This window comes from Ursus arctos, unplaced genomic scaffold, assembly GCF_023065955.2.
Source record: "Ursus arctos isolate Adak ecotype North America unplaced genomic scaffold, UrsArc2.0 scaffold_1, whole genome shotgun sequence".
In the NCBI taxonomy this organism is placed as follows: Eukaryota; Metazoa; Chordata; class Mammalia; order Carnivora; family Ursidae; genus Ursus; species Ursus arctos.
Window position 1 is genome coordinate 22557157 of NW_026622763.1, and position 24261 is coordinate 22581417.

At 34.8% G+C, this 24261-nt stretch overlaps 1 protein-coding gene across 3 annotated transcripts in view; it reads left to right on the plus strand.

The window, feature by feature from the left end:
- The window catches only part of SPOPL (speckle type BTB/POZ protein like), a 68626-nt gene that overhangs the window by 39058 nt on the left and 5307 nt on the right, over positions 1–24261 (plus strand). For all 3 annotated transcript variants that reach the window (XM_026510062.4, XM_057317368.1, XM_044388233.3), the window contains exons 2-10: positions 628–764; positions 952–1073; positions 1318–1469; positions 3350–3477; positions 9030–9207; positions 9288–9343; positions 10724–10846; positions 21670–21812; positions 21901–21954. In XM_026510062.4, the coding sequence (XP_026365847.1) occupies positions 687–764; positions 952–1073; positions 1318–1469; positions 3350–3477; positions 9030–9207; positions 9288–9343; positions 10724–10846; positions 21670–21812; positions 21901–21954 (1034 nt within the window). In that variant the 5' untranslated portion in view covers positions 628–686. The remainder of the gene's footprint in view (positions 1–627; positions 765–951; positions 1074–1317; positions 1470–3349; positions 3478–9029; positions 9208–9287; positions 9344–10723; positions 10847–21669; positions 21813–21900; positions 21955–24261) is intronic.

Here is a 24261-nt window from a genome sequence, read left to right on the forward strand (position 1 = left end):
CGGAGAGCCTGCTTCTCCCTCTACCTCGGCCTGCCCCTCTGCCTACTTGTGATCTCTCTCTGTCTCTCTATCAAATAAATAAAATCTTAAAAAAAATTTTTTTTCTTTTCTCTAGCTTACATTATTATAAGAATATAGTATGTGACACATACAAAATATGTGTTGTTATCAGTAAGGCTTCTGGTCAACAGTAGGCTATTAGTAATTAAGTTTCTGGGGAGTCAGAAGTTATATATGGATTTTTTGACTATCTGAAGGTTCAGTGTGCTCCTAACCCCCACCTTTTTCAAGGCTCAATTGTAATTGTTGTCAGTAAGCTTCCATGTTATTTTGTGATTTTATCTCTATGCTCTTACTATTAAACTATGTTATTTTTTGGTTTGTGATATTTTGATAAGTATACCTTTATAAAATAATATCTAAGCATTAAGTTTGTTTAGATTTTAAGTGTTATATGTCACAAAGGATTATGATTTTTTTAAATTATTGAAATAACAAAATCCTTTCATGTTCCTTCATAATCAAATTTGGGAAACAAATTGTTTTATGACTGTTTAAATACTTATTCCCCCTTGATTCAGTCAGTTAAACTTTTTGATCAGTAAATGAAACTTTTTTTCTTTTTAGTGAAGTATTCATCTGTGTGGCATATTGCATAAATCTTGGAAGACTGCAATAAAGTGGCAATGTCTCGGGAACCCAGCCCACCTCTCCCTGGAGATATGTCTACTGGTCCTATAGCAGAAAGCTGGTGTTATACACAGGTACATGCTGTTACAAAGGCCTTCCTTTATGTCACTTACAAATTTTATAGTATTTTGAGAATATCGTAAAGCGTTTTGTTAATAGTTATTCCAAGTGTTAGAAAAGTGGGTCATGGGATTTTTAATATAACGACAAGTTAAAAGCAATAAAGTCTTCATTGTAAAAATGGTTTTCTGAATCTCTTAGGTTAAAGTAGTAAAATTTTCCTACATGTGGACCATTAATAACTTCAGTTTTTGTCGAGAGGAAATGGGTGAAGTGTTAAAAAGTTCAACATTCTCATCTAGCCCCAGTGACAAAATGAAATGGTAAGATTTTTTGTTTTGAATTTTTTTTTGTTATTATCTTCAGCTACTTTATAGTTTTGTTATTGTTTCTTAATGGATTATATTAGATTTATAATAAGTTCCTAATAGTATAGAGAATTATAAAGAACTGGAGATATTGATAGGAGTGCTATTTGTGATGTTTAACAACTAATTTCAGTATTGCCTCTCTTTTGAATGTTTTAAGTTTTATATTCCTCCATATGAGCCTGTTGTTTTATTTTAGGTGCCTGAGGGTAAATCCAAAGGGATTAGATGATGAAAGTAAAGACTACTTGTCCCTATATTTGCTTTTAGTCAGCTGCCCAAAAAGTGAAGTTCGAGCAAAATTCAAATTTTCCCTTCTAAACGCTAAAAGGGAAGAAACAAAAGCAATGGGTAAGTGATTTGGAGTAAAGAAGTCTCTGAGTAACTACATATTAACTTACGTACTTTTACCTAGAAAAGGATATTTTTTTTCCCCAATGAAATCTGCTTAACCTAAAACATGCAATGTGGCCATTGTTTAATTTAAATGTCAGTATGGAGTTATGGTTGTTTTAATAAATCTTAGACTTCCTAAGACATGTAAAATTTGTTAAAAATAATATTAAAATTTTACTTTTTCATGTCCTAAAACAGTATTTACTTGTCACTTAGAAAAATAGTTAGTTGCCTTTAGGGCAAGGTGCCTGGTTCAATTCCTGGCAAATATAACTGGTGTTCAGGAAATAGTTCTCCCTTGCTGTTTTTGCCAGATAATAAAATCTGAGGAACAATGTGAAGAGATTGAATGTTCTGGTATTCTGTCACTAGAATTTTTTTGGGCAGTGGACTGAACACTGACCAAAAGGAAATGAATTTTTCTTAGTCTCAGGAGCTATTAAATTCATTTCAAGCTTCACATATATAGCCAGCTGAAACCATGTGGCCTAGAGCTTCATAATAGTAGAGCATTGTAGGAAATGTACAGTGTGCATAGCAGGAAAATATATCATGAACTGCCACATTAAATTTTAAGTGATTTCTAGAAATGAATCACAGAGTCAAGTAACGTCATTACAAAAAAAAAAAAGTTCTTCCACATAAAAGTTTTAATAATATTTTTATTGCTGAAGCAATATAGAGTTTCGTATGTATTTTCCTCATATCTGACATTTATGGTAGTGGAGTGTCTTTGTTTAGGCTGCTGTAACAAAGTACCATAGACTGGGTTACTTATAAACAACAGACATTGGCTTCTCACAGATCTGAAGGCTGAAAGTCCAAGAGCAGAGTGCCATCAAGTTCTGATGAAGGCCCTCATCTGGGTTGTAGAGTGCTGACTTCTCAGTCTTCACATGGCTGATTGAGCTAGGGAGTCTCCCTTGTAAGAGCACTAATCACATTCATGAGGTCTCCACCCTCATGAACTCTTCTAATTCCAATCACTGACCTTTTAATACCATCATATTGGGGACTATGATCTCAACAGAAGAATTTTGAGGAGATACATTCAATCCATAATGTGAAGTCTTTCAATTAGATTTGTTACTGGTTTTTCACCTCCAGTTAATACTTTGTATAACAGATTGTGAATACTTTCTGTTGAGGATCTTGTTTATTTTATTATACACAGTTCTACAGTATGCTAGGCATTTGAAACATTCACTTCAGACATTGTCTTTTACAAATTATACTAAAACCATCTTTTAGACTTTTATGAAAGTTGTTTTTAGAGGTGAGGGGATTTACCTCCAAAGATCTAGGAGTGATAAGAGACTTTATTTAGTTTTTTTTTTTTTTTTTTAACCAGTTGATGGATTTTTCTCTAGTTCAGTAAAACTTAAATTAGTGTGATAGATGCCCCAGGAAAGTTAAAAGGATGCCTCTGTTGACTTAGAGCATCCATTTTTAGAGGGAGAATAAGAAATGAGGGGTATGTTTCTAATCAGGTTCTGCCCGGGAAAAGTATGCCTACACTGTATTTTGTTCCTCTGTTATTCAAGGGCCTGCATTGTTACTGAGATATCTTCCTTCTCCAGGAGGTTTGATATGGCTTTTCTCCTTAGAGATCCAGAAATCTGAAAGTGAGCTAGCTCATTGGTGGCCAGAATTTGAATAGTGCTATGAAACAGTCTTGTCCTGTGTGATGTAACTCTTAAGACATTTCATTTATGAACACATATATCTATAATTTTTATAATGTATTGGCCAAGTTTTATTTTTGCACATTCGTTTAACGGTGTTATCAATGAGATGATTTTTTAAATTTAAACTTCTATTCTATTTTCCATCAGAAAGCCAAAGAGCGTATCGATTTGTACAAGGGAAAGACTGGGGTTTTAAAAAATTCATTCGAAGGGATTTTTTGCTTGATGAAGCTAATGGTCTTTTACCAGACGACAAGCTTACATTATTTTGTGAGGTGGGTATATTTTTTATTTCAAGGAACTCCAAAGTTATATTTCATGATAAAGCAACAATGTAAAGTAGAACAATATTGGGTATACTTCTTTTTTTTAATTGGGTATACTTTTAAAATTAAGTAATTGGTGTAATCAATTAGGTTTCGTTTTTAAATGTTTTACCACTAAGACTAGATTGTTTTAGAAATCAATATAGTAAGTAGCCCATCCTGAAAAGTATCTGTCATGTCTATAACTGTAAATTATATATGGTAGTTATACTACCACATACTAAATACTTCTTCCTCCAGGGAAGACTATGGATGTGTATCTCTTTATATGAAAATTTGTATCTTCTTCATTCTGAATAATTCTAACATAGTTGTTCATTATTTTTTGTCATATTCAGATTGACCGTATTAAACATGATTAGTAGTGTATCAGTTTGAATACATACTGAAATATGTACATACCTACATAATGAAAGTGCCTGAGAAGATTGGGAAGCTTTTTGTTTATTCATACAGTTGGCTTCATTTAATTGAATAGATGTTAGCATTATAAGAAATAGCATCCCAGATTTTTAAGATTTGCCCTTGTCTGTTCACAAACTTGTGAGGTATATTTATTTGTATAAAATGTCATAGTTTAACAGTTGTAAGTAACGATTTGTCTTAATTTGAGTGTAATAATTTACACTTATGATTTGTCTTAATTTGAGGCTGGAATTTTTTGTCATTGTTAACATTACATGGTTTTTTATCTGTACAAATTGTTGAGATTCCTCTTTGTAGGGAGTTCAAGGATTATATTATGTTACCAATACAGTTCATAGAGAGTATACATCAGTAACATAGGTTTGTCAAAATGTTTAAGGTAGTTGATAATTTTCATAGGAAAACTAATTGAAAGGTTATGATCCAAGTAAACTCAATGTTAAATATACTTCAGTAAGTTATTATAGACCAGTGAGTGTCTTGGAAGCATGGTAACTTACTTTAACTGCTACTAAATTAGCTTTAATCTCTTTGTAGAAAATATGTAGAATTTCTTGGCAACATTATAAACTAATTGTATGTTTTTATGCTGTGTCAGAAAAATAATTGAAATGTGACTCTAGAGACTACATAATGCAAGTATAGCACATCTTATTTTCACTTAGACAAGTTAAATGAGCTGTAGGATGAATTCGTTATGAATATAATTATTTGGTTGGTAAAGCGCGTACCACAAGTGCCTTCTGCAGAGTTTATCATTAAATAATTTCTAAAACAAATACTAAAGCATTTGTTGCCAATAGACATATATTCAGAGTAGTATTTTAAATAAATACAGGTTATATTATTTAAAAATTTTAGCATCCTTAATGTAGACTCTTCCAGAACTTTAGCAGTTATCTTAAATTCCAACATGTTAATTGTTTTAAATCTTATAATTTTGAATTTAAAGGACCTTAAGAAGCTATGTAATCCAGTTTCAAAAATTTACTGCAGTTAAAATTAACGTCTTTATGCAAATAAACTCTTTAAGAAAATAATTTCTTTTTTTTTTAGAATTAAAATAGTGTTTACAGATATTTTCATAAGCATATTATATTGGAACCTAGTCAACCAAGAAATTCAGAATGAAGGCTGAAATTAAAATCTTTTTTCGAAAGCATACTTTTGAAGTATGTTTTTTATCCACATGCTAGTGACCTCCTAAAAATATAACTCACCGTGACTTACATTTAAGTTGACATTGATCAGATTCAGCTTTGGATACTTGTAATATGTACCTTTTTACTGATGTAGAGACTTATACCCTGGGCACTGTATTTAGCATTGGTGGGCAAAAAGTACTTTGAACAAACATTCCTTATGCCCTCCACCATTTCTTCCATACCTCTCATTGATGCCCTTCCTTCTACAGCACCTCCAGCACTGCTTGCAGAAGAGGAGGAAGCATTGCACTGCCCTACCTAAAGAACTGCCTCCTCCCCCTCCCCTGCAAGTGGTGCTGTAGACAGGTAAGGCAGTTTGGTGCTACCCTTTTTCTGCAAGACCTAACTTCATCTTGCAAGTTCCATACTACGAATCAAGTAGCCAGAGGTAGATATTTCTAGCAGTGTAAAGAGCTCTGCCCCTCCTCTGCCTCCCAAAGTGATGCAGAAGACAGGACTTGAGGAATACGTTTGAAAAATAGAAAACTGTTCAGATTAGTTCATCTTTTTAAATCCAACAGATTTTAAATAATCCCGTAATCTATAGACCCGGTACTATTCCATGATTGCCGAAGATGATGCATATACAGATAGAATATATGTATGTATTAAGTTTTTCATAAAGTTAATTCATTTAGAAGGATACACTGTTTTCCCATCCTATTTTTTTGTTGCTATCACTTCTGTTTTAAAATACTTGTGATAATGGATGCAAGTTAGGTTTTATTCTTTAAAAAGCTCTTTTATGGCAAAATGAAAAGTTGACAACACTGTTTCTGTCACCCTAGAAGGATCCCTATCTAAGATAGTCAAAAAGTGTAATTTCACAGTTTTAGAATTTGTACATGTTCATCATTAGTCTAAATTATAGTCTCACAATTGAGGTTCTGCTTTGCAGCATTTGTCAATTTTGAGTATTGTAACTTTGCCTTTTTATTTTGTAAAAACAGCAGTTTAACCATAGGAAGGAATCTCAGACTTTTTTCTGAATTTTTTACTCTAGGTTCCATTCAGTAAGAATGTTCATTACCTGTATTTGAATATGTCCTAGAGAAAACTAAAATTTTACCAATTTCTTAATTATAAGTATCAAAATAATCAGATTTTGTTCCGTATTGTTAATTAGATCATTAATTTTTGCTGCATAATTAGTCCCTTGAATATATCTTGAAGTATGAAATGTTAATTAAGTCTTAGTTAAAATTTGTGGTCGCCATGATAATACTATGTAGATGTGTATGTTAATAATACAACTTCATCTGAGTTATGATTACATATACAAGATAAAAATATAACATTATCAATATCTACACCTGATAAAAATGCCTTTTTTTTTTTAATTGTTTTACTTCTTCTGTCACCTGATTTTGGCCAAATTTTTACATTTAATATATTGTTTTAAGTTAGGATAATAGACAATAAATAGAATTTTAAAAATCCTTTCCTAAATTAAATATGTTGTCACATTTTTATGACTTGACTGCATAATTTATGCAAGTTATTGAACTGATCCACTTCCTACTGTCTAGAAATTTTTAAGAGCAGTGCTTGATAGGAAGAAATAAATGTCTATGTGATAAAAAAGTGGTCTTTAACTAAACCCTGAGTATCAACATCAGCATTTCTAAAGTATCATTAAGCTATAATGGTGATGTAACAGGGTAATCAGGTAAGGATTAATGAAGTTTTTTTTCTTTTTTGTAGACATTTTAGAAACAATTTGGATAATTAAAAAATTAATAAGAATAGAGAACCTTTATTGCTGGATTTATTTTTTTATTTATGTACACAATGTCTTGACTCCTGTATTTAGAAAATCATCTCAGTATTGCTGCAATAAATCCTTTTTGAACCATAGTTGCATTAAAGTAGTACTACTGATCTTAAAAGATATCCAAAGAAGTATTTGTGTAGTACAAAGAAAGAATTGTAAAAAAAAAAAAAAAAAGGGAATCTGAGAATTGTAGGTCTAGTTTTCCTTTGATATTGATTGCCAGTGTGACTGACACATTAGTTACCTTCTTCAATCTTCCTTTGAAATCTTTTTATAAAATAAGGTAATTGGATTAGATGATTTCTATGATACATATGATTCCAAATAGTTAAGAATACAAGTTGGAAAAACAAAGTAGCTAATAAAAATATCCTTGGAAAAATAAAGTTTTTCTTTAGACGTATCCATTCATTCCCATGTGATACAAGTTTATATACATCAGAATGAAGGAGAACTTCCTGAGATTTAATATTCTTCAGATATTTTATACTGGACCATTATTATACATTCTGTGTTAGCATGGTTGTACTTTGGTCCAATGTATCCATTTCCAATTTTCATTTTCTACATATTTTACTATATTGGTATATGTCCTTTTTTATGCCTACTTTTATTTAATAAAAGCCTTATCAGGGGCGCCCAGGTGACTCAGTCAATTAAGCCTCTGCCTTCAGCTCAGGTCATGATCCTTGGGTCCTGGGATCAAGTCCCGCATTGGACTCGCTGCTCAGGGGGAAGTCTGCTTCTCCCTCTCCCTCTGTTGCTCTCTGTCTCATTCTCTGTTTTAAAAAACAAAGCCTTATGAAATGTTTTTCAATGAATACAGTTATTGCTGCATAACAAATGACCACAAAACTTAGAAGCTTAAAACAGTATATAACTAATATATAGTACTATTGGTTCATTTACTGTGAAATATTTGCTTTACTAATTTAGTAGTATTTTTTTCCATTTAGTAAACGTAATATGAAATTTCTAATATTAGTAACATACTTTTTCTTGAAAGTGGTGCACAAAACTCAGTGGTGTTTTAAGATGTTATTTAGTATATAGACATCTTCAATGAGAGAAAATTTAATTCATATTAAATTGAAATCTTTATAAAAGCAGTGTTTTAATCATACTCTTTTTAAGAAATGAGAGCAGTTATTTTTTTTTTAAGATTTTATTTATTTATTTTAAAGAGAGAGAAAGCACAAGTAGGCAGAGCGGAAGGCAGAGGGAGAGGGAGAAGCAGGCTCTCCTCTGAGCAGGGAGCCCCACGTGGGGTTCAATCCCAGGATGCTGGGATCACGACCTGACCCGAAGGCAGCTGCTTAACCAACTGAGCTACCCAGGCGCCCCAATCATACTAACTTATTTATTATTTCATAGATAAGCAAAAGGTTTACAAATTGAACTAAATTGAATTTGTATTATTCTTACTATTGACTATTATAAAAGATTTCCATGAATTTTAATGAGTGCAGTTGCTTTTGTGAGAAATCTTGTACTTTACAGTTTAAATCAATATTACTAGATTTTTAAATCAATTTTACTAGAGTCAAAACATGTAGGAATTATACTTAAAATACTTCCCAAATTACATATCATAGACTATAGTTTTATAACCTTTTTTAATACTATAAAAAGTCTTTATGAGTGTGATGCCATTTCTATTACATATGTAGTAAACTTTAAATGTTGATAGGTCTTTGGTGTGAGAAAATAAAAATTAAAGAAATTTCTTCCTTCACCTCACAAAAATGTCTCCTGCTTGTTTCAGTTTGACATCATCTTATGACTTTTATTTTCCTGAGAAATAGGTTTTGTGATTACTTTAATAACCAAGCATTCCAACCAATCGATAAGCCATTTATTTACATAAAATGTCACTTGAAAATGATCTAGTTTGTTTCTGATTTTTTTGTATATTCTCTCCTTTAAATTGTATCCTTAAATTTAGTTCCCAAGTATTAGAATTTTTGATCAGGAGTACTTTGAATTATCCAAATGATTTTAATGATAAGAAATTTAAGTGTAGACTTAATAACTAATTACTGATACTAATTTATAAAAATACTAAAGTGTTTTTCTTGCTGTCCTTTTTTTATTAGGTGAGTGTGGTCCAAGATTCGGTAAATATATCAGGACATACTAATACAAATACCTTGAAGGTGCCTGAATGTCGACTAGCAGAAGATTTAGGTAATCTCTGGGAAAACACAAGATTTACAGATTGCAGTTTTTTTGTGAGAGGACAAGAATTTAAAGCTCATAAATCTGTACTTGCAGGTACTTTCAACTTTTGGGTAATATTGTACATTTTTTCCATAAATCTGTGCATTAAATAATGATGCTTAATCTTGTTACAGCTCGATCCCCAGTTTTTAATGCAATGTTTGAACATGAAATGGAAGAAAGCAAAAAGGTAAACATGGTTTAAAGGCTAATATTTAATTTGTACTAATGTAGAATAGTGAAATGTATATTTTGAAAGTTAACGGTGCATGTTCTCATTGTTACATTATGATTTTAGAAATAGAAGGATAGGAAAAAAATAGGGAAAAAATGTGTTCTGTAGTAGAACAACAGATGGAGCCTAATGTGGGTGAATATTCCAAATAATAGCTATTTTGATGTCCATCTGGTGGCAAAATAAGTGGGTAGTTGTTATCCAAAAAGGTGGTTCTGGTCCATAGCTGTTTGAGAGTTCTGTGGTTAAGGTGTTTATTCCTCTTTTCTAGACTATGCGTTGATTTTGCCTACATTCTTTTTACCACTAAAGAAGATACTTATTAGATTTTAAAAACTGACGTAAATTACATCCATGTTATTATATATTTACTGTAATCGATATATTACCTCTTTGGTTTTCCCAAATGTTTCTCCTTCACCTGTCATCTTGAAATGTAGTCAGATTAAAGATCAGAGATTGGTTCTTTGCTGGGAGCCTTCATGCTCTAATTGGATAACTCGAAAGTTTATTTATGTGGCTCTCCTTCATTCTTTCTGTAGAACTAAAGACTGCAGCAAATAGCTGCTTTCTTTCCTTGGATTGTTGTCCTGCCAGGTACTATGATTAGCCTTCTGTTCACTTCCACATAAGGAGACGGGAGTAATGTCAAATGTTATTGTCAGCAAAGGGTCAGAAAAATTTGGTATTGTTTAGTGTTAGATGTTTAGCTTCATTGATCCCTTGAGAGAAACCAAATACAAAGATGTAGGAGTAAAAAAAGAATTACTGCTCATTGGATTTGAGTGTGTTCTGAGCAAAGAGATAATATGCCAGTAGATAGTATGGCATGTCATTTTTGCAAAAAGGAGCATTCCAAGGTAGTAAGCTATGGAATTATTTGAAATACCTGACCCTACTTTTGCTTAAAGCTGGGAATAGCACCATTGGTTATGGGGTCTTAGGCATTGTACTCTGACCTTGGAATTCAACAAAGAAAAAGTTTAATAGCTGTCTTCTTCTAAGATATAGGTTAAAAACTGAACACATGTATTTTGTTTGGCCTAAAGGCTTTCGGGGTTTTTTGTTTGTTTGTTTGTTTGTTTTTACTTTTTTTAACTGAGGTTTTATATACCTACGTGGTAGTGCTTGACTGGGTATACTTCTGTTAAACTTCCTGCTTCACTTGGCCTGCTTAGCTTACCAAAGATTTATTTACCTCCATTTTAAAGTAGAGTTTAAAATAGAGCACTTGGGTGCAAATTTAGTTAAATTATTAGCAGAGTTTCACTTTGGTTCATTTGTGCATATGAATGTTCTTTGAGTATAACTATTTTATGTTGTTTTCAATATCAGAATCGAGTGGAAATAAATGATGTAGACCCTGAGGTTTTTAAAGAAATGATGAGATTCATTTACACAGGGAAAGCACCAAACCTTGACAAAATGGCTGACAACTTGTTGGCAGCTGCAGACAAAGTAAGTAATTAGGTCTTAAAAATCTGAAAAATCTCCTCAAGCTTGTTGTATCCAGAAAGCTATCAAATGAAAACCCCAAATAACTTAAAATATTGAAGAATTAATTTATACTATTTATAGATGGCTCTTGAGGATATTATGAAATAGCATAGTGGAGATACTATGAAAAGAGATTTTTTTTAATCAATAAGGCATAAAAATATCTTGAACCAGTTAGAATATATAAATAAAATAATAATAAAAAAGAAAATACTGGATTTTTTCCTAACTTAATTCCCTGTATTCAGAGATTGATTTTTTAACATAATAGCACAGAAAGAGAAAAAATGTTAATATTATAATGTTCTTTTATAATGGTGATTTAAAGCCCACAGCTGATATCATTCTCAGTGGGGAAAAGCTGAGAGCTTTTCCCTTAAGATCGGGAACATGAAAAGGATGCCCACTCTCACCACTGTTGTTCAACATAGTACTAGAAGTCCTAGCATCAGCAATCAGAAAAACACAAAGAAATAAGAGGTATTCAGATTGGCAGAGAAGAAGTCAAACTCTCTGTTTTCACAGATGACATGATACTTTATGTGGAAAAACCAAGAGACTCCACGCCCAAATTACTAGAACTCGTACAGCAATTCAGTTATGTGGCAGGATACAAAATCAATGCACAGAAATCAGTTGCTTTTACTATACACTAACAATGTAACTGTAGAAAGAGAAATTAGAGAATCGATTCCATTTAGAATAGCACCAAAAACCGCAAGATACCTTGGAATAAACCCAGCCCAAGAGGTAAAGAATCTATACTCTAGAAACTACAGAACACTTACGAAAGACATTGAATAAGACACAGTAAGATGGAAAAACATTCCATGCTCGTGGATTGGAAGAATAAACATTGTTAAAATGTCTGTGCTGCCCAGAGCGATCCATAATTTCAATGCCATCCCAATCAAAATACCAGTGACGTTTTTCAAAGAGCTAGAACAATCTATCCTAAAATTTGTATGGAACCAGAAAAGACCCCGAATCGCCAAGGAAAATGTTGAAAAAGAAAAACAAAGCTGGGAGCATCACATTGCCTGATTTCAAGCTATCTTACAAAGCTGTGATCACCAAGACAGCATGGTGCTGTCACAAAAACAGACACATAGATCAGTGGAACAGAATAGAGAGCTCAGATATGGACCCTCAGTTCTATGGTCAACTAATCTTTGACAAAGCAGGAAAAAATACCCAGTGAAAAAAGTCTGTTCAATAAATGGTGCTGGGAAAATTGGACATCTATGTACAGAAGAATGAAACTCGGCCGTTCTCTTATACCATACACAAAGATAAACTCTAAATGGATGAAAGACCTTAGTGTGAGGAATCCAAAATCCTAGAGGAGAACATGGGCAGTAATCTCTTCGATATCGGCCATAGCAACTGCTTTCAAGACATGTCCCCAAAAGCAAGGGAAACAAAAGCAAAAATGAACTTTAGGGGCTTCATTAAGCTAAAAAGTTTCTGAACAGCAAAGGAAACAGTCAACAAAACCAAGAGGCAACCCATGGAATGGGAGAAGATATTTGCAAATGACATTACAAATAAAGGGCTGGTATCCAAGATCTATAAAGAACTTCTCAAACTCACACCCAAAAAAAAACACATAATCAAGTCAAAAAATGGGCAGAAAACATGAAGAGACACTTCTCCAAAATAGACATACGAATGGCTAACAGACACATGAAAAAATGTTCAACATCATTAGCCATCAGAGAAATTTAGATTAAAATCACATTGAGGGGCGCCTGGGTGGCTCAGTTGTTGAGCGTCTGCCTTCGGCTCAGGGCGTGATCCTGGCATTCTGGGATCAAGCCCAACATCAGGCTCCTCTGCTGGGAGCCTGCTTCTTCCTCTCCCACGCCCCTGCTTGTGTTCTCTCTCTCTCAGGCTTTCTCTCTGTCAAATAAATAAATAAAATCTTAAAAAAAAAAAAAAAAATAAACCCACATTGAGATACCACCTTACACCAGTTAGGATGGCAAAGATTAATAAGGCAGGAAACAGCGAATGTTGGAGAGGATGTGGAGAAGGGGAACCCTCTTACACTGTTGGTGGGAATGCAAGGTGTTATAGCCACTTTGGAAAACAGTATGGAAGTTCCGCAAAAAGTTAAAAATAGAGCTACCCTATGACCCAGCAATTGGGGTAAGTGTTTACCCCAAAGATACAGATGTAGTGAAAAGAAGGGGCACGTGCATCCCAATGTTAATAGCAGCAATGTTCACAAAAGCCAGACTGTGGAAGGAGCCGAGATGCCCTTCAGACAAATGGATAAAGAAGATGTGGTCCATCTATACAATGGAATATTACTCAGCCATCAGAAAGAATGAATACCCACCATTTGCATAGACATGGATGGAACTGGAGGGGATTATGCTAATTGAAATAAGTAAAGCAGAGAAAGACAGTTATATGGTTTCAGTTACATACTTTCACTTACATGGTTTCACAATTACATGGTTTCACTTACATACTTTGATTTATATGGTTTTCATATAAGGAATAGCATGGAGGACATCAGGAGAGGGAAAGGAAAAACGAAGAGGGGGAAATCAGACGGGAGTCTGTGGACTCCAGGAAACAAGCTGAGGGTTTCAGAGGGAAGGGGGGGATGGGTTAGAATGGCGATAGATACTAAGGAGGGCATGTATTACAATGAGCACTGGGTGTTATATGCAAACAATGAAGCATGGAACACTACATAAAAAACTAATGAAGTACTGTGTAGTAACTAACATAACATAATAAATTTTTAAAAGATTAAAAAAATAATTACAAAAATAAATTTTAAAAAATTATAAAAAATGAAAAATTTTATGTATTTGAGAGAGAGAGAAAGAGAACACCCATGAGTGGGGGTGGGGAAGGGGCAGAGAGAGGGGGAGATGCAGACTCCCCACTGAGCAGGGAACCCAACTCGAGACCTGATCCCAGGACCCTGAGATCATAACCGAGCCGAAGTCAGATGCCCAAATAACTGAGCCACCAGGTACCCCTATAATGGTGATTTCTTAAAGTTTGAGAAACAATGCAAAAATACCAGAAAATCTCAAAGCCAGTAGTTCTCAATCCTATAAGCACACTGGGAGGTTTTTCTAAAAGTATTGATCTTCATGCCACTTATGTTAATGTATATAGTATGTAAGTTTATGCATGTACCTATGTGTGTGAATATGTGCATGTATCTGTACATACATATACACATACACAAACACACGGAGAGGGAAAAAAGTGTGTGATACTGTACTTTTTAAAAAGATTTTATTTATTTATTTTACAGCACAAGCTGGGGGAGTTGGAGAGGGAGAGGGAGAAGCAGGCTCTTGTTTCTTACGTTGTTAATTTTAGCCATTCTGACAGGTGTGAGGTGATAATCTCATTTCAGTTTTGATTTGAATTTCCCTGATGATCAGTGATGTTGAGCATCTTTTCTTTGTCTCTTGGCCATCTGGATGTCTTTGGGAAAATGTCTGTCTGTGTCTTCTGCCCATTTTTAAATTGGATTATTCTTTTTTGGGATGTTCTATAAGTTCTTCATGTATTTTGGATATTAACCCCTTACTGGATATATCATTTGCAGATGTCTTCTCCCATTCTGTAGGTTGCCTTTTAGTTTTGTGGATTATTTCATTTGCTTTGCAGAAGCTTTTTATTTGGTTGAAGTCCCAATACTTTACTTTTGCTTTTGTTTCCCTTGTGTTAGGAGACATATGCAGAAGGAAGTCGCTACGGCTTACGTCAGAGAGGTTACTGCCTGTGTTCTCTTCTAGGATTTTTTGTGGTCTTAGGTCTCACATTTAGGTCTTTCATTTTGAATTTTTGTGTGTGGTATACATAAGTGGTGCAGTTTTGATTCTTTTGCATGTTGCTGTCCAGTTTTCCCGACACCATTTGTTGAAGAGGCAGTCTTTTTCCCATTGGATATTCTTTCCTGCTTTGTTGAAGATTAATTGACATATAGTTGTGGGTTCATTTCTGGATTTTCTGTTCTGTTCCATTGATCTATGTGTCTGTTTTTGTGCCAGTACCATACTACTTTGATTATTACGGTTTTGTAATGCAACTTGAAGTCCAGAATTGTGATGCCTCCAGCTTTGCTTTTCTGTTTCAAGGTTGCTTTGACTATTCAGGGTCTTTTGTAGTTCTGTATGTTTTGATTGTTTGTTCTAGCTCTGCAAAAAATGCTACTGATATTTTGATAGGGATTGCATTAAATGTGTAGATTGCTTTGGGTAATATAGACATTTTAACGATGTTTGTTCTTCCAGTCCATGAGCATGAAATGTATTTCCATTTCTTTGTGTCATCTTAATTTTTTTGTATTAGTGTTTTATATTTTTCAGAGTACAGGTCTTTCACCTCTTTGGTTAGGTTTATTCCTAAGTATCTTACTGTTTTTGATGCAGTTGTAAATGACATTGATTCCTTAATTTCTCTTTCGGCTGCTTCATTATTGGCATATAGAAATGCAACAGGTGGGGCGCCTGGGTGGCTCAACAGTTAAGCATCTGCGTTTGGCTCAGGGCGTGATCCCGGCATTATGGGATCGAGCCCCACATCAGGCTCCTCCGCTATGAGCCTGCTTCTTCCTCTCCCACTCCCCCTGCTTGTGTTCCCTCTCTCGCTGGCTGTCTCTATCTCTGTCGAAAAAATAAATAAAATCTTAAAAAAAAAAAGAAAGAAAGAAATGTAACAGGTTGTTGTATGATGATTTTGTATCCTGAGACTTTACTGAATCATGCCTCAGTTCTAGCAGTTTCTTGGTAGAATCATGTCTTATGCAAACAGGGAAAGTTTTATTTCTTCCTTGCTGATTTGGATGCCTTTTATTTCTTTTTGTTGTCTGATTGCCATGGCTAGAACTTCCAATACTATGTTGGTGAGAGTGGACATCCTTGTCTTCTTGTTCCGGACCATAGGGGAAAGGCTCTCGTATTTTCCCCCAAAGAGAATGTTAGCTGTGGGGTTTTCACATATGGCCTTTATATGTTGAGGTGTGCCCCCTTTAAACCTAATTTGTTAAGGGTTTTTATCATGAATGGATGTTGTACATTGTCAGATGCCTTTCTGCACCTATTGAAATGATCATATGGTTCTTATCCTTTCTTGTATTAATGTGATCTGTCATGTTGATTGATTTATGAATACTGAACCACGCTTGCAGCTCAGGAATAAATCCTACTTGATTGTGGTGACTTTGTTGTTGTTGTTGTTGTTGTTGTTGTTGTTTTTGAATGTATTGTCGGATTCAGTACCCTACTATTTTTTTGAGGATTTTTGCATCTATGTTCATCAGGAATATTGGCCTGTAGTTCTCCTTTTTAGTGATATCTTTTTCTGGGTAATATTGGCCTCATAGAATGAATTTGGAAGTTTTCCTTCCTTTTCTATTTTTTTAGAATAGTTTGAAAAGAACAGGTATTAACTCTTCTTTAAATGTTTGATAGAATTTGCCTGTGAAGCCATCTGATCCTGGACTTCTGTTTGTTAGGAGTTTTTGGGTTACTGATTCAGTTTCTTTGCTGGTTACCAGTCTGTTTAAGTTGTCTATTTCTTCCTGTTTTAGTTTTGGCAATTTATATGTTTCTAGGAATTGATCCATTTTTTCTAGGTTGTCCAATTTGTTGGGCATATAGTTTTTCATAATATTCTCTTATAATTGCCTGTATTTCTGTGATTTTGGTGGTTATTTCTCTTCTCTTTGTGATTTTATTTATTTGGGTCCTTTCTCTTCTCTTTTCCTTTTGATAAGTCTGGCTAGAGGTTTATCAATTCTGTTAATTTTCCCCAGCTCCTAGTTTCATTGATCTGTTCTGTTGGGGTTTTTTGGTTTTGTGCTTTGTTTTTAGTTTCTATATCATTTATTTCTGCTTTAATCTTTACTATTTCCTTCCTTCTGCTGGCTTTAGGCTTTGTTTGTTATTCTTTATCTAGCCCGTTTAGGTGACAAGTTAGGTTATTTGAGATTCTTCTTGCTTCTTGAGGTAGACTTGTATATTTCTATATACTTCCCTCTTAGGACCAGGACTGTTTTTGTTGCATCCCAAAGGTTTTAGACCATAGTGTTTTCACTTTCATTTGTTTCCATGTATTTTTTTATTTTTAATTTCTTCTTTGAATTCCTGGTTGACCCATCATTGTTTAGTAACATGTTGTTTAACTTCCTTGTATTTGTGGTCTTTCCAGATTTTTTCTTGTGGTTGACCTTTAGTTTCATAGCATTGTGGTCAAAAAAGGCACATTGTATGATTTTAGTTTTCTTGTATTTGTTAAGGCCTCTTTGTGGGCTAATTTGTGATTATTCTGGAGAGAGTCCCATGTGCACTGGAAAGTATGTGTATTCTGCTCTTTCAAGATGGAATGTTCTGAATATATCTGGTAAGTCCATCTGGTCCAGTGTGTCATTCAAAGCTGTTGTTTCCTTACTGATTTTCTGTTTAGATGATCTGTCCATTGATGTAAGTAGGGTGCTAAAATATCCTATTATTTTATTATTATCAATGGGTTCCTTTATGTTTCTTATTGACGTTTACGTATTTGGGTGCTCCCATGTTTGGTGCATAATTATTTACAGTTGTATTTTCTTGTTGAATTGTCCCCTTTATAGTATAGTGTCCTTTGTCTCTTGTTACAGTCTTTATTTCAAAGCCTAGTTTGTCGGATGTAAGTATCAACTACTCTGGCTTTCTTTTGACATTCATTTGCATTGTTAATTTTCTCCATCCCCTCACTTTCAATCTCCAGGTGTCTTTAGATCTAAAATGAGTCTCTCATAGGCAGCATATATGGGTCTTGTTTTTTATCCATTCTGACACTCTGTCTTTTGATTAGAGTATTTAGTCCATTTACATTCAAAGTAATTATTGATAGCTATGTATTTATTGCCATATTATTACTTGTTATTGTTTCTGGAGATTTTCTCTGATCCTTTGTCTTTGTTACCTTTGGACTCTCCTTTGCAGTCAAACAGTACCCTTTAACATTTCTTGCAAGGATTGATTTAGTGGTCATGAACTCCTTTAGTTTTGTTTTTCTAGGAAACTTTATCTCTCCTCCTATTCTGAATGACAGGCTTGCTGGATAGACTGTTCGTGGGTGTAGATTTTTGCCATTCAGCACTTTGAATATATCATGCCATCCTCTTCTGGCTTGCCAAATTTCTGTTGAGAAATCTCCAGCTAGTCTTAGGGGTCTTCCTTTTTAAGTTAAGGACTTCTTTTGTCTTACTGCTTTTAAGATTTTTTTTATCACTGTATTTTGCAAATTTAATTATAATGTCTTGGTGTGGGCCTGCTTTAGTTGATTTTGATGGGAGTTCTCTATGCCTCCTGGATCTGCAGGTGTGTTTCCTTCCCCAGATTAAGGAAGTTTTTAGCTGTTATTTCCTTCCTCAAGTAAATTTTCTGCCCCCTTTGCTCCCTATTCTTCTGGATTCTTACAATAGGAATGTTACTACATTTGATGGAGTTACTGAGTTTCCTAAGTCTGTTCTCATGTTGTAAAATTCTTCCTTTTTGGTGAGTTTCATTATTTTCCATTATTTTGTCTTCTGATTCACTAATCTGCTCCTCTGCTTCTTCCAGCCTGCTGTTCATTTCATCAAGCCTGATCCCGTTCATTGTATCTTCTTCTCTGATTGATCCTTTTTTAATTCCTTTATCTCTGTGGTAGGGTCTCACTGATTTCTTCCATTCTTTTCTCAAGTCTAGTGAGTTTCCTTACAATCATTGCTTTAAATTCTTCATCAGGCATATTATTTATATCTGTTTCACTTTGATCTCTGGCCATGACCTTATCTTGTTCTTTCATTTTGGATAATCTTCTCGTGTCTTCTCATTTTGTCCAAGTCTGGCCCTGCTTCTGTGTGTTAGAAAAATCAGTTAAGTCTTCTGTTCCTGAAAGTAATGGCCTAATGAAGAAGAGGGTTATGTAGTGCCCAGGGCCTGGCACTTCCAGGGAATGTCTCCAGTGTGTTCTGCATGCACTCTGCTATTGCGTTCTGGTTACTCTGTCCTTTAGGCCAGTTGTCCATAAGACTGTCCTTGCCTGCTGGAGGCATTATTTCATCCCTGACATGAACGTGGTGAGTTTTAACTATGTGTGCTCTCTGCTGCTTGTGAAATGTCACCTGACACCACTTCATCCAGAACCGAACTATGGGCAGGGTTTGTGCTGGTTTTCTGGCAGAAAGGCCTGCTGTGCTGAGACTGATGGACACTTGACTGAGAAAGGTGGTCCTGCTAGAGTGCAAGGAAGTGGCGCTTGCTGTAAGCAAGTAAGGCAGCCAATGTCAGTGCAGTGCTGGCTCTGTATTTATGCTAAGGGGTGGGGGAGTTAACTGGTGCTGGCTGGCTCCTTTTTTCTAGGAGAGGTGTCTCTGAATGCTACCTCTTGGGGATCCTCTCAGAGAAGAGCAAATAATCTTACCCTGATGTGTCCGAGACATTCTTCAGAGAGCTGTTTCCACACAGCCTGGCCCTGGGTTTTTTGTCTGTTTCTGTCTAGGAGCAGGGCATTATCCTCCAAACTCTGTCCCAGCCAAGCCCACAGACTTTTAAAACTCTAGGCTTTAAGCCCCACTTGTTGCAAGAAGTCATGAAATTCAGCTCCTCTCAATTTGCAAGCCAGGGTTTTTGGGGAAACATTCCCATTTGCTTTCCCGTGGGTGCCTCTCTCTCTCTCTCTCTCTTTCACACTCTCACCCTTCTCCACGACCACAGCTCCTTCCCTTTCACAGCACCCATAATCCATTCTCCCCTAAACCAGGTCTCCACACTTCCTACCTTTATCAATATGGCCTCTTCTTTTCCTTTAGCTGTGGAGTTTAGAACAAACTGTCAGTCTTCCAGTCTATTTTGGGGGTATTTAGGATGATTTGATATTTATCTAGTTGTGTTCATGGAACGAGTAGCCTAGAGTCTTCCTACTCTGTTGCCATATTTCTCTCAAGCTGGAATCTGTTACTTTCTTACAACTGCCCATGAACCTGTAACTATTCAATAAAAATTTAACTTAAAAATGACATTTGTAGTAGCATCAAAAATATTAAATATATAGACATATATCTGGCAAAAGATTTCAAAAGACTGAACTGATAATTACAATATACTGATAAGTGAAATTCAGGTACTACCTAAATAAATGGAAAGAGAAATTTTGTTCCTGAACTAGTAGTCTCAATATTAAAATTTCAGTTCTTAAAATTCACTAGTAAAACCAACATATCCTTAGCAGGGTTTTTGTTTTGGTTTGGTTTTTTGGTTTGGTTTTTTGACAAGTGGATATAAAATTTATGTGCAAATGTAAGAACCTAGAACAGTCAGATAACTTTGAAAAAGAAGATCAAAGTACAGGGCTAAAACTGCATGATATTATTATAAAGCTTTTAGGATGTAAGGGGCACTTGGGTGGCTCAGTCGATTAAGCGTCTGCCTTTGGCTCGGGTCATGATCCCAGGGTACTGGGATAGAGCCCCGCATAAGGCTCATTGCTCAGCAGGGAGCCTGCTTCTCCCTCTGCCTCTGATGCTCCCCCTGCTTGTGCTCTCTCACCCCACACAAAAAAAAAATCTTAAAAAAAAAAATGAAGCTTTAGAATTTAAGACTGTGTTGTATTGGTAACAAGATAGACAGCTTATTGGAACAGGATGGAAAGTACAGAAATAGACTGTCACATATGTTGGTATCTAATTTTTGATAAAAGTGAAAAGATAGTTCAATGAAGAAGGAATGCAGAAACAAATGTGGTATGTCTATACACAATGGAGTGGTTTTTTAGCAATAAAAAGCATTGAACTGTTGATAAAATGGCAAAGACATGCATGAATTTCAGAATAAGTATGCTGAGTAGAAGCCAGTCAAAAATGAGTACAAATTGTATGATTCCATTTAGGGAAGACTCCAGAAAATGCAAACTACAGCAGTAGAAAGCCTATCAGAAGTGTAGCCTGGGGTGGGGAAGAGGGGAGGATTACAAAGAGGTAGGAAGAAACTTTTGGGGATGATAAATAATGTTCAGTGTCATGACTTAATGACGGTTATATGGTATAAACTTACCAAAGTATAAACTTTAAATATGTGCAGTTTGCTCTATATCAGTTACACTTCAGTAAAGCTGCTAAAGTTGTCATAATAACTGAAGAAGTGGTTATCAAAATGATTTTTTCAGCTTTATAATTCATTCTTTAAGATTGAGCAGTGGCAGCATACAGTGTACTGGCTGGTACCCTTTGGTATTTAAAATAGAGAAGAGAAATTCACTGAAAGTATTGAGCAAGAAGGGTTTTTTAAAAGAATAAAACCCTGTTTTTAAAATTGACAGTATGTATTTTTCACAAATTGAAATTTCCTAAGGCAAATTAGTGTTTCTCTTGAATTCATTCATTCGTATCTTCTTAATATTAGGTTAAAATAACTTTAAGACTTCTTATTCTCAGTCATAGGGGCACCTAGGTGGCTCAGTTGGTTAAGTGGTCTGCCTTCGGCTCTGGTCATGATCCCAACGTCCTGGGATCAAATCCTGCATCATCTCCCCTGCTTGTGCGCTCCTGTGCGCGCGCTCTCTCAAATAAATAAATAAATAAATACATAAATAAATAAATACATAAATAAATAAAAATAATCTTTTAAAAAATAAAGGACTTTTTTTATTCTCAATTCAAAGTGTAATATGCTTTAACTTTATTTTCTACGTTACAGACAGCAAGTATTTTCTAAATTACAAATGCCAAGTATTTAGTTTGAGTAAATCTTTAATTCTTATGTTTTCCTTTTGGATAGTATGCACTGGAACGGCTGAAGGTCATGTGTGAAGAAGCTTTGTGTAGTAACCTCTCAGTAGAAAATGTTGCTGATACCCTTGTCCTTGCAGATTTGCACAGTGCAGAACAGTTGAAAGCACAAGCCATAGACTTTATTAATAGGTAAGCTATGCCTATATTTCAGTGGGCATGACACCTTCAACATTTTTTCACTGGACTTTTTTTAAGTGTGTTTAAATCTTCAATGCAGGTGCAGTGTACTTCGACAGCTTGGGTGTAAAGATGGGAAAAACTGGAACAGCAAGTAAGATGACATCAGTTTCTGACTTAAAGTTGATCTGCATACATGAAATTAAGTGTTTGCATAGCCTTTGCTCATCTACAATAAGTATGAGTCCAGATTATTAGTTATATGAAGCAAACTGCCAGTTATTTTAAAAAATAATAATTTGACTTAGTGGATTCTTGAGGCTATGCTCCCTTGTAGATCAGCTGCTAATATGAACTGGGATGGACATTTTAATTTCTTAAGCACATATGCTCATAGCGTATGGCTGAGTCCAGGTATTTCAGTGACTATTGGAGATCTTTTCCCTGCCCCTTCAGAAAGCATTTCTATAAGTATGGGAATACTCATTTTATCCTCTGAGGAGTGTTCCCTTCAGATTTGCCTAGGAAGTTTTACATTTGAATGCTCACCCACTGCTTCTTAGGTTAGCCAAGTACCTCGAATCATATGATATTTAGACTAGCTGCCTAATATTCCCAAATAGTTCAGTTTGTTCTTTCCTTTCTCTGGTAAAGCTGTAAGAGGTTTGGTAGATGTTACATCTTTCTAAGGCTGCGGCTTCTGAATATGACCTAGAACTTATTATTCCCTTCTTATGTTTTCTTCTCTCATTTTTAGAGTAATTTGTCTACTTTTTATAATTATTCAAAATCCAAAAAGGTGAAGAGTTGATAGTTTGAAGAATTTGCACCTGCCTTTGATTAGTTTCTACCTATAAAGCCTTCAGTCCATTTTCACATATTATCAAAAGTTGATATAAGTGAAAAAAAGACAGTGTTAGAGACAATAAAATGAGTGTTGACCTAATTACTTCCCATTGTTTTCATCCGTGACTACTTTTAAATTATTGATTGTTCTGTATATTGGTTAGTGTGTGATAATACGTTATCATGGTATATGATCCTTGAAAATGCATTTGAATCTAAAATATAACGTTATTCGCAGTAAATGATAATTTTGTGATCCTTTGTACTTAGCCACTTTCAAGTTCTAGTTTTATTCTGTTAAGAAAATATTTTACATTGTACAGCTTTTTTCACTGTCAAAAAATACCAGTTTACTTCACATCCCCTGGAGAAGCTGTTGTATGTACAGATCTTCAGTAGATATTTGTTGAATTAAATAAATGAAAATGTCAGGTATAGTAAGACGTATGTATGTATGTGATTCTGAACAATTAGTTAAAATTACAAACATAATGACATAGAGGTAATATGATGTCAGGCAAATTGAAAAAAGTTGTTTTGTTATTAGCTGCTGTTTAGTTCCACAAACATTTACCTAGCATTTATTGTGTCTCAAGCACCATGCTAAGGAGTTGCATATAAAAACGATTAGGAAAAATCCTTTTCTTGAGAAATTTATCTAATGCTGAAAACTAAGTACGTGATTATAGTATTATAATGTGGTAAATAATGTGATAAAAGAAGATGTGTACAGGGCACTGGATAAAGGCTGGATGGTTTAGGGTTGGCTTCCTGGAGAGGACATCTGAGCCTTTAAACATGAATAGGAATTAGAAAAACTAAGAAGGAAATAACAGGCATTGTTAACAGAAAAGATAGCTCAGTCTAAAGTATAGAAACATGAAGCTGTAGGTGATCATTCATTTGACAGATATTTATATTTATTATCCATTAAATACCCTAGGCACTGTGCTTATACAAAGAATATAGTGGTGAACATGACAAATGTTCCTCCTGCCTTCAAGGAGTTTATAGTTTAGTAGGAGGCAAATAGGAATTAGACAGGTAATTGAAATAAAGTGTAACAATGGATAATATATAGCATACCCATCCAAGCATATAGCAAAAGAACCTTACCAAAACTAGGGGAAGAAAGCCTTTTGGGGGAATTGTATAAATACCTGAAGTATTAGTAGGAGTTACTCTGGTATGGAAGAGGCAAGAAGTGGGGCGCCTGGGTGGCACAGCGGTTAAGTGTCTGCCTTTGGCTCAGGGCGTGATCCCGGCATTATGGGATCGAGCCCCACATCAGGCTCCTCCGCTATGAGCCTGCTTCTTCCTCTCCCACTCCCCCTGCTTGTGTTCCCTCTTTCGCTGGCTGTATCTATAAATAAATAAATAAATCTTAAAAAAAAAAAAAAGAAAGAAAAAGAAGAGGGAAGAAGTGTGAGTTTATCAGATTGGGGAGCTCGAGCTGGTAATGGTAGTTGAGCAAGGTTAACTACGGGTAGACACATTAGAATGTTATTGGAGTAGTTCAGGAAGAGATGGAGGGTGAAATTAGACTTGATTGGTGGTAGTTGGGTCTAGAGAGAAATGGAAAGATACAATATTTTGAAAGGACAATCTAATATTT